At 51.5% G+C, this 11,149-nt stretch overlaps 1 protein-coding gene across 1 annotated transcript; it reads left to right on the forward strand.

Moving 5' to 3' along the window:
• The first annotated feature begins 3,903 nt into the window (after positions 1 to 3,903).
• LOC113212556 (putative uncharacterized protein DDB_G0271606) lies at positions 3,904 to 10,744 on the forward strand. Its single transcript, XM_026431302.2, has 4 exons — positions 3,904 to 4,634; positions 8,657 to 8,851; positions 9,259 to 9,557; positions 9,956 to 10,744. The coding sequence occupies exons 1-4, from the start codon at positions 4,611 to 4,613 to the stop codon at positions 10,539 to 10,541; spliced, it is 1,104 nt and encodes a 367-aa protein (XP_026287087.1). The 5' UTR covers positions 3,904 to 4,610; the 3' UTR covers positions 10,542 to 10,744.
• Positions 10,745 to 11,149: the final 405 nt, after the last annotated feature.

Raw genomic sequence — 11,149 nt, forward strand, 5'->3', positions numbered from 1 at the left:
TCAATATATTAGCTGACTCAGCGAATCTTTTTTTTCCGTGTACAAGTATAGTTCCATCCTTTTCAACAACGTATTAAAATTAGAAGTCTATATCGACACCCCCTAAGGAAAACCGCTAAGTGCCTCCGCGGCTGGGAAGAAACGCTCAGCTCACTCCCGCCGGGAAACAACCGCTCAGCAGGCTGGGCGCAGCGTGGCGGCGGCGGCACGTTACTCAAGAAACTCTGCGGAGGGGAAGAGATTCTCACGACACTCCCAGGCGCAGAGCGGGCAGGCGGCCGGCTATCCCTCGGGGAGCAATGGGCGAGGAGCGGCGCGGCGCGCTTTCGTCGGCTCTAGCTCCTCCTAAACTATTAGAGATAGATGGTGGGTCAAAGCGTGCCGATTAAAGCATAAGGTTTGAGCTTTCCATCGCTGTTAATATTTTTCCGATCCGACCCATACAGCCCGAACGCCGATCCGCCAAAGATTGCCTAGAGCGCGAGTCACTCGACCCGCGGTGCAGCGCGCCCGGTCCGGCCCACCCGGCGCGGCTTCCGTCGGCTCTAGCGCCTAAACTATAAAAGATAGATGGTGGGTCAAAGCGAGCCGATTGAAGCTTAAGGTTCAAGCTTTCCATCGCTGCTAATATTTTTCCGATCCGACCCATACAGCCCGAACGCCAATCCGCCAAAGATTGACTGAAGGGCGTGTCACTCGCTTTGCGGTGTAGCGCGAAGTGGTGCAATTTTGCACTAACACCAGGCACTCTCTGTATGCGCGCCCGGTCCGGCCAACCCGGCGCGGCTACGAACGTTAGGTTGGGTTAGTGGAAATAATTCAAGAAAGACAGTTTTAAGGGCCCAAGGCGCGCGTTTGACTACTCTGAAACTATTTTCTCAGAAACCTAGCTTGATCTATGCCCAGTCACGTATAACTAAGGTGACTTTATATGGCGCCTGGTGGGTAGGCTACCCACGACTTCCGTCGGCTCTAGCTGCTAAACTATCAGAGATAAATGGTGGGTCAAAGCGAGCCGATTGAAGCTTAAGGTTCAAGCTTTCCATTGCTGTTAATATTTTTCCGATTCGATCCGCCAAAGATTGCCTTGAGCGCCAGTCACTCGCTCTGCGGTGTTGCGCGCTGTGGTGCAATTTTGCACTAACACCAGGCACTCTCTGTATGCGCGCCCGGTCCGGCCCACCCGGCGCGGCGCGGCTACGAACGTTAGGTTGGGTTAGTGGAAATAATACAAGAAAGACAGTTTTAAGGGCTCAAGGCGCGCGTTTGACCACTCTGAAACTATTTTTTCAGAAACCTTACTTGACGTACAATTAAGTATAGTTGTATCCTTTCTCAACAACGTATTAAAAGTGGAAGTCTGTATCGATACCCCCTAAGGAAAACCGCTCAGTGCCTCCGCGGCTGGGAAGAAACGCTCAGCTCACTCCCGCCGGGGAACAACCGCTCAGCAGGCTGGGCGGCGGCGGGCGGCGGCGGCGGGCGGCGGCAGCACGTTACTCAAGAAACTCTGGCGAAGGGGACAGATTCTCACGACACTCCCAGGCGCAGAGCGGGCAGGCGGCCCGCTTCCCACGCAACACGCAGTCCGATGCAGGAGTGTCAGACCTGGCGATTTTGTGCCCGCGGGGCGATTTTTGGTCACCCCGGGCTTCGAAGGTCCGGGCCATTTTCACCTTAATGCGTTCCTTAACACCCGTACCCCAGCATTAAGGAACGGAGTCTGTGCCATAATGGCCCTCCGTGCGGTAATCCATGCGGTTAAGTTGCGCACAACGTCATCCGTACCTTAATTTCCACCCGCGCGTACCTTACGCTTTTTCGGTGTGGTTGGCTCCGATACTATTACCAGCAGTCAATTGTCGTGATGTCTTGTTGTCCTGGAGTGCTGATAAAGTCAAACTTGCATCACTCACCATACGTGATATCTTTATGGTTAGGCATGGTGTGTGCTGGCATAGTATAACAAGCCTTCGCTAGCCTATCCGTGGTGTCCCAAAAACTGTGTAAGTGGAGGTATGTGACATACATGTGGAACAGATGGCATATAAAAAGCATGGCACTGTTCCATTTCAAATGATGTATCTGTCGATGAAGTTCAAAAGCGGCTAGAGCTGCCTGTATGACCTGGAGAGTATGGGTGATGGAGACGTTACTTCAGGGCCAGAGACCTCTACCGGAGGGTGCTCTCCACGCTCTGGAGGACGTACAAGTGCACCGATTTTAAAAACCAAAACAGATTCTTTTAGGGTAGGGCTAGACGAACAACGAGTTACTATTAGTTAGTGCCCGTCAGTGTTTTTATTCCTCCTACACCGGGGGGGAGGGGGTATACATCCTTCATGAGTTTTATACCCCCATGACCCCTCCCTCACCAGTACAGTTTGAGAAGGGACGCATTAAGTACAGCGTCCCATCAGATATGTTACTGTAAAGATGTATTGTGGAATTTAAGCGCCAGATAACTGCCAACTTCTTGTGAAATTGTTGCACTGTTTTGATATTGATTCAATAAATAGATTAAGAAGAGAAATTAAAACTTTATTAAAACAGCTGTTCTGTCAGCACTCTCATCAATCACTCAATTTTGAAGTCAGTATTTTAACATTTAAACCTTTACACCAGATCAGAATCACACCATACCTAGCATATACTTACAGATTTCTTTTTCACTTTGTAATTATTCATAGAATCTGCGACCGTCCTTGTGAACCTGTTAGGGTGCCTTCAGGATCTGTTAGCTGAAGGACAAGCGCCGCTTGACAGGTTGATTCTACGCTCCTACCCCTATATCCATATGAAGGAAAGCTTGAGCCACAGCTCAGCAGCAGTATATTTCATTCAATGAATATCATGAAACTGAGGAGTCACATTATTATGCCAAGGCATAATACAAGGCCCTCTACAGAATACAGTCACTGCATTAAGATATGTTTCTTGTATATTTGGAGGAGTGACTTTGTCGTTTCTATGTTTCATGTCGCGGCGTCTACTAGGAGTTTCCGGAACCTGTGTCTGATTCAACGAAAGTTCTTAAAGTCCTGTGCAATTCATGCCTTGAGTGAAGTGGATAACTATTAAGGAAACCTGTAGCTAGAGCAGTGAGGAGTCACATTATGCCATGCATACAAAAGGTCTGGCTCTATTGTTACATTCGAGGTGAACTAATCGTACACACAATCACACGTGATATATATGCCAAGGTATAAAATAGCGCTTACGGAGGCTTTCGAAGTTTATCCTCTGTTGTTGTTACATTCGTGGTGAACTTATCGTACACATAACACACAATTACACGCGATGTCGCTGGTGCAGAAAGAAGTACAAGGTACTGCGATCTGGGGGTGTACCGGCTTGAGTTAATTTCTGATAACAGAATCGATAACAGTAACGTGTTGTATTGCTCTTACCTTGTGATGCCCTCCGGATATCTGCACCTTCCGGAGGGTCTGGTCCTAGGCTATAGAGTCCTGCACCTTCCAGAGGGCCTGGTCCTAGGCTATAGAGTCTGTAGATGACGTGATTTTATTTTACACAAATTGCAACCAATCATGAAGGAATTAAAAAAGCGGTAATTGATCGATATTGCAAACAGTTACGGTAAACCAACTGAAACCGAGACCGTAAAAAAATACAACAAAAAAATTGTTAGGCAGCAGGAGTTCTGCAATGCGTTGGTGACATTTTGCACAAGCTAGTGGGCACTCCGTACATGGTGTTGCGAGATTGTTCTAGTAGCGATATTAGGTTTCTAGAACACCTGCGGAAGTTGCCACTAGGCGGAATCTGCTGCTGGCTATCATAAGAGCATGTGTCCAAACGTTCATGATTCTAACCCGAATTTCAAAATGCGTGATCCCATCAGCTTACCTAAAATGTCGACGAACGATAGGTTGGGTTAGTGAAAATAGGTCAGTAGAGTTAGGTTTGAGGGTTCAGGGATTGCGTTCGGCCAATCTGAGCCTAACTTTTCCAAAACCTAACTTGATCTATTCACAGTTACGCTAACCTATTGTAACCTAAGTATAGCGCCTGGTGGGTAGGCTGTCCACATGAACATCAAAGCGCCCCCCCCCCCTGCGCCCTTCCCCACCCGAAGAGAGGCAGGCAGAGCCTAGATGAAAAACGATTAGAAGAAAAAAGCTTAGATGAGAAGTGACGGCAGTCAGTTTAGAAGAAAAAAGGTTTGATGAAAAGTGACCGCTTAGATGAAAACGGAAAGTTTTCACCTTAGAAGAGAAATGACTGGTTTAGATGAATACAGCTTAGACGAACTGGGGCGCACCCACGAGCGGGCCGCGGGCCGCAGCGTCGGCGGCGTGGGCAGCGGCAGTGGCGCCCGGGCTGTGTCCCGGCGGCCGCCGCGCCCGCTGCCGCTGCTGCAGCAGCACCGGCGGCGGCAACAAGGGACGCCGGTGGAGGCGCTGTTTGGTCTCTCATCCATTCGCAACAATTTTCCGAGTGCCAGTCTTAGTTGGGCGGCACGCAGCGGCACGCCACTCGCGTTGGGAGAGCAGCTCGCGGGTCCACGGTGTGCTGCGCGGCTCGGCGCCGACCCCTCTCCGACCCCGACCCTGACCTAGACCCAGGCAGCAGCAGCCCCTCCCGCCATGGCCTCAACCAGCGGCTGGACGGTTAGTACGGCAACCACCCTCCCCACACACCACACACCCGCCGAGACGGGAACTGCGCCACGCAACCTCGATGCGTCTCGTCTGCTCCCAGAACTTAACTGACACTCACTGACAGCTTCCAAGGGCTGGGTTACTTTTCATGTAGGACTGCAAAGGCTTAACAGGGTTGCAATATTTTTGGGAGCCAATCGTAAATGTTAGGAGACCAGATAGGTTTCCCTCGTGGGAAACATATTTATCTGGTTGGGTACACTCGATACACTCCAAACCAAAATTGTGTTCTCAAAATTGAATTCTAATGACGAGCATGTTTTTGAATAATGTGGGCACACGTATGGGGCCAAGCAGAACACTATGAAGAGTGTTAACCTCTAAAAATCACGGAATCATTTGTGTACGGGCCTTCATCGGATGCGGTGGGCTTTTTAAAAGTACACTGATAAATAAAGTGTTCTCGAAAGTGTTCAAGTTGCCTGCACATGCACGTGCTAAACACTATGTTGCACACCTTGAAGTGTTAGACTGGGTATTTGAATATTGTAAAGTGTTTAACAGTAAGGTTGAACACTTAAAAGTGTTCAATATCAGGGTTGTCTATGAAGCTTTGGACACATTAAAGTGTTCAAATTTATTGTTGAACACTTCGAAGTATTCAAATATCTGGTCAAACACTTAAAAAAGCGAAACATAGTGTTCAGCACGTGCTCGTGCACGCCAGTTGAACACATCAGTGTACATTTTCATGTTTTCCTGTTTTGGTCCTCACACTTTTTAGAAATATTCTTTTGTTGGACTAGTGCGAATTACCTTTTTGTGCCTAGTTTCGAGACAAATGTGCATCTATTTGAGATGAGATGAGATGTGCTTGAAGAATGCATCCTCGCTAGATACAAAATTGTTCTTGTCTTTCGGCTCCTTCCCCTTTTATTAGGGAGCAGAGGTGCAAGTACTAAACGAACTTTGTTGACGTTGCGTTGTAGGTTGTCGATGGGTCGAAAATAAGCAGTTGCTACCCCACCAAATCGTTCTACTCGAACACGTGACGGTGTAGTAGTCGAGAACGACACATAAATCTTCGGTAGAAAGATTTGCGTGAAACAGAGTTCCGTTCCGTTCAATAACCTCTCTCGCTGCTTAATTTGCCGAGCCTAGCTCATCCATTCCCGGATTCGGCGCTGCCCGAGTCCAACCCGCGGCCAGGCAGTGGCCGGCCGGGCCGCGGGCCGGCAGTGGTGTGGGCGCGGCGGCGTAGTCAGCGGGGGATCACCGGGGAAAGGATGGTCGCCTAGTCCCCGAGTGTGTGTGTGTTTGGAAACCCTACGAGTGAATGTCAATCTCTGCGTTACACAAGCGCCGCCGCTGCGCCGCGCCCCGGCCGTGACGGCGGTGAGACGGAAGAACTGCCGGGGGGGAAGGGGGTGCCCTTGACAAGGGGTGTGCGACTGCTATCTTCCGTCCTCGTCCTCGTCGAGGGTGTCGTAGGCACCCGTCGCGGGACTTAGCAGAGCGGGTTGGGGCGGGGCGGGGCTGGCGGGGCCGGGCGTCAGGTCCTCGATCAGCGGGCAAGGCGCAGCCTCCACATTTACGGCCACTTTACCCGACCATTTCCAAGGGATCGACAACTTTTATTGGCGAGTAAACGTGGCGCGCGCGGTGAGTGCGGGCGCGGGCGCGGGCGGGGCTGCTTGATCGCGCTAAAGCTGAAGCTAAAACAGCGACATTCTAGCCGCGTTGAACAATGAGGTTCCCACAGCAGGGCTCGCGTTTCCATCTCATCCAAACGAGTTCCTTATTTGTCGTCGCCGGGGAGTAGTAGAGAGAGGAGGAGGAGGCGGGAGGAAGAGAGGCGGGAGGGTCGGCGATGCTCATCGGGTCGGACTTATTGCCGCTCCCGTCCGATTGGAAGCTCTGCAAAAATAATAGTGCTTGCAAAGAAGATCGGGAGCGAAGGGATGAGCGCCGCGCTGCGCTGCGATGCGGGCGGCGCGCGGGCAGGTCAGTGGCCGCCGCCGAGCGCGGCCCGCCCGCCATTCGGCGTGGTCTTTGATGTAATTATGATGTGTATCGCATGTCGTGTCCTCCCAAAAAGACAATCTAATCGGTGTTTCAGAGGGAGGGGCCCTCTTGGGCGGGTCGCCGAGTCCGAAAACACTATTGCATATTTCATATACTGCGGTCTGAATACGTTTCGCGCGGAGGAAGAGACGCTTGCCGCGCGGCGTGGACATAGCAAATGACTGTCGAAAGACGTAAAAGAAAAGCCGTATGCCACCCACACACTACCAGTCAGACCGCGCAACGGGACCCGGCCGCGGGGACACTTCGGCAGCAATACACGGGCCCCTGCGCGAGCTGCAACGGTGTGCAAATAGAGACGCGCACGCCGGTCGGGCCAGCGCGGTGCCAAGTGCAACCACCAGAAGTGGAAGCTCGCGGGGGGAAGGTGGGCAGCGACCTAGAGAGTGAGGCCGTTCCCGATCAGCTGCTGCTGCACTGGATCAGCCTATGCCAGGGCGCGCCAACATTCGAATTGCAAATACAACGTGAAGATCTCTCGCGCCCATAGCCCGTCCCCCGCCCCGCCACGCCCCCGCCGCCCGCTGATCGCGGGAGCCATCACGCTAATCATGCCGCAGGGAGGTGATGACCCCCGACGCCTTCCCCGCTGTGGAGAGGACCGGGTGGGTGGCTGCTGGAGTCCAACAGAGCCGAAGGGGCGCACCTAACAGTACGAAGACTCCTCCTCGTCCGGCAAAAAATAACGACCCGCGATACAATATGTGCGCATATACACACGCACATGTGTGTGCGCGGCTCGCGGGATTTTTATTTTACGAGACCACACTTTGTCTTTCACGCCCGCGCCGAGGAGGAGGGGTGTGAGTGTGGGGGTTGGAGCGGAGCCACCAGGCCAGGCCCCGCCTCGTCTTATTGATATTGCCGCGGCTAATTTTAAGCGTCTGTCGCTTCCTGCGCCCAATTATAATCCGCCGACGCCCCGCCGTGTTTGCACAAGTATATGTTACAATATCTTTACAGTCGACTTCTCTCTGTCCGTCTCTGTCCCTGATCGTCTCTGTCTGTCTGTCTGTCTGTCTGTCTGTCTGTCTGTCTGTCTGTCTGTCTGTCTGTCTGTCTGTCTGTCTGTCTGTCTGTCTGTCTGTCTTCTGTCTGTCTGTCTGTCTGTCTGTCTGTCTGTCTGTCTGTCTGTCTGTCTGTCTGTCTGTCTGTCTGTCTGTCTGTCTGTCTGTCTGTCTGTTCGATTATCCTGATTGAGAAGATTGGACTTGAGAGCTACTGTGGCGGCTTAACATCAAAAACATGAAATCGAGATCGAGGCACCTGCGGATACTGCGTCCAAGCAATCATTACAACTCACGCCATCAATTTACACCCCTGGCGTAAAATTTTATTTACAAGTAAAGTTGTTACTTGCGTGCACAGATGAGGTTGTAAATACACAGTGTATTTTTTTCACAGTGTATTTCGCCTGTGTCCGTCCGTGTCTTATAACCATAAAATAACCTGCCTGTTAAGTTTCACCTGGTGATTTCTTTTACAAAAAATCCCAGCAATTTATAACACAATGTATGTACCACACCGTAAAACGAAGAGTGACCTTTCTTTCCCGAATAGAGCGATGTATAGGCGTCATCGCTCTGTTAGAGCGATTTTTGCGAAATGACTCAACATGAGTCTTCTTCGTAACAGAAAATGTCGCAGAAACGACCCTACACGATCGACGTTTGCGAAAATGACTCAAAATTAGTCTTATTCGTAACCAAAACTGTCGCGAAAAGTTATTGCAAACGAGCGATGTAATTAATATCGCTCTCCCAAGAGTCGTCAAATTCGCTTCACTGATATCGCTCTCCTGGGAGCGAAAAAGGTCACTCCTTTACTTGTAGTGCACATAGGCTAATTTGCCCCGACCTCATTCGTATTTACAGTGTAACGCTTGCAAGTTATTTTTGTTTGTCCGACCCTGGCACAGCTTTTTAACCGATGAACTCCTCCCGCAGGTGGTGTTGGCGGCGTGCTTCGCGGTGACTCCGGGGGCGACCCTGCTTACTCCCCGGGCCGTCGCGGGTTCAGTTCCGGCCGGCCCTCCCGGAGGCCGGGGAGGGAGCCCCCTCACTTCCGCAGCCGCCCCTCAGGGGCCCCAGGCCAGGCTCAGCGTCGTGGACTGGAACGCCTACGATGAACGGGATACCGATGTAAGCACGGGCAAAGCCTCGTAGGCATTGATGTCCGACCCCCGTGACCTTGACATATACTCGGGTTAATTGGGGGGCTATATGTGTGATTATCATCATCTCCTTTGGGGACTGGGGACACAAGCCACAGACGCATGTCTGTGCGTGTGTGCGCGTGCGTGCGCGTGAGTGTTTCAAATTGCTCCGACATTTCAGCCCGAAGGCTGCCCTACATGGTCACTGTATTGTTCTCTTGATCTCGATAACCTGCTTGGGATCATCGCTGTTAGCTCAAAAATCGTGCATTTGGGAACAGGAGTTTTGAGGAATTAATCATGACGTTTACTTTTTCGAATACATTAGCAGTAAATAATTCATTTTTCGTTCCTCTTTTTTTTCTTAGTTTTTAATTTTCAAAATATTTGCAGGGGCCGGGGACATACAGCTTCGGGTACGAGATCGAGGACCCCTCCTCCGGCAACACGCAGTTCCGGCAGGAGGAGCGCTTCGCCAACGGCACGGTGGTGGGCAGCTACGGCCTGGTGGAGCCCGACGGCAACGTGCGCGTCGTCTCGTACGTGGCGGACGCGCTGGGCTACCGCGTGCGCATCGAGAACAGCCTGAGGAAAAGCGAGAATTTCCCGAGGACGACGACAACGACGACGACAACGTCGACGGGCAGGCCTCGACGGCCAGAATGGTCGACGTCCGATCGTCTGCTGGGAGGGTAAGATAAGATCTGGATCTGAATCCAGCAAACGAGTCGCATGTGTCATGAATGTAGAAGTTAGTGCGCGAAACTATATGTTTACTTTTAACCACCGCGTTGGACTGGTTTTTTGGAGGAGTAGCTTTCGGATCATCCAGAAAGAACGTCCGTCTTTTGCCTTTAAGACCATTCCCGACTCTGCCAGATTCAGCCTTAGCCAGCTCTCTTCGCGCCTGGTAGATAGGCAACATCGTTCCTGCAGTGCATGCGTGTACTGCAGGGTGGCCTACCCTTAGTCTAGCAGGCGCCTGCTCCTGTGTTTTTCTAAATGAGTCTGAGAAAATAGACGCAGTTTCTGGACGCTCCTAAGGCACACCCTTACCTCTCACCTCACATGTTTTCGCTCTTTTGCACAGCACTGTTCCTCAAGCCTCAGCTGTGGAAGTCTTCAGGCGGCAGCAGCAGCAACTCGAGCAGCTGCCACCACTGCAGTGGGCCGTCCAGTCACTCCAGGATGGCCGTAGAGCACCGGTCCAGGAGCAGAGACTGCGTCCTGCCAGCGCCCCGCGTCGTTACGCATCTGAGATGGAAATGGAGTACGTGGCGCAGCAGCAGCAGCAGCAACAACAACAACAACAGCAGCAGCAACAACAACAGCAACAATACCTTCAGGAGCAACAGCAGCTGCAACAGAAGCGCCTTCAACAACAGCAGTATCACCTTCAGGAACAGCAGCAGCAGCGACAGCAACAGCAACAACGCCTAGATAGGGGGGTGGGCCAGGTGTACGCACCCGTCGAGCAGCAGCAACAGTATGGCCTGTCGTCAATGCCCGTGCAGTACGAGGACGTGTCAAACAGTCTGGCGCCCGAGGCGCAGTATTACCGGCGAGAGGAGGCAGTAGACAACAGGAGGTCGAGCGGCGAGTGGAGCTCAAAGCCGATCGTAGTGCGGAGGCAACTTCCACCGATTCCGCTCCTAGACAAGCTTATCTACCAATAGCAGGTCACTCGGCTCACGGCACTGACCTCCCCACCCCACGCTATCTTGTAAATTATTCATTATTTATTTAAATTAAATTAATTTAACATCCTACACCTGCTACACACACTTTTATAATTTGTAAAACGAAACGACATCAGACCATCATCTAATGTGATCATGTAGATCTCCAGGACGTGATAAATAAACTATGTTGGCTATGACTTGTGCTGCTCGCCGTTTGCACTCCTGAGCCCGGATCGTTGAAGCGTGCAGGTGATAAGCTGAGCCTAGCAGGCGAAAAGGAAAAGTGGTCTGCATTACCGACCAGTGATCCTGCAAACGAGTGTCAGGTGGGACCAACTGGCTATATATAGAGAGAAACGCAGTGTACACGGAGTGCACGGGGGCTGGTGCCGCAGGCCTCTGCACAGGCGTTTAGGATGGGAGATAGGAGATGAGCAGTAACACTCGTGCTCCGGTTTCAGGTGATCCGGAAACGGAAAGGGGGTAGATGTCGTCGTCGTCGTCGTCGTCGTCTTCTTCTTCTTCTTCTTCTTCTTCTTCTTCTTCTTCTTCTTCTTCTTCTTCTTCTTCTTCTTCTTCTTCTTCTTCTTCTTCTTCTTCTT

Source organism: Frankliniella occidentalis, unplaced genomic scaffold, assembly GCF_000697945.3.
Source record: "Frankliniella occidentalis isolate FOCC.00 unplaced genomic scaffold, Focc_3.1 Scaffold402, whole genome shotgun sequence".
In the NCBI taxonomy this organism is placed as follows: Eukaryota; Metazoa; Arthropoda; class Insecta; order Thysanoptera; family Thripidae; genus Frankliniella; species Frankliniella occidentalis.

Coding starts and splice junctions, on each gene's coding strand:
- LOC113212556 (XM_026431302.2), top strand. CDS start 4,611: ATGGCCTCAACCAGCGGCTGGACG. Junction 4,635..8,656: donor CCTCAACCAGCGGCTGGACG/GTTAGTACGGCA, acceptor CTCCTCCCGCAG/GTGGTGTTGGCGGCGTGCTT. Junction 9,558..9,955: donor TCCGATCGTCTGCTGGGAGG/GTAAGATAAGAT, acceptor TCTTTTGCACAG/CACTGTTCCTCAAGCCTCAG.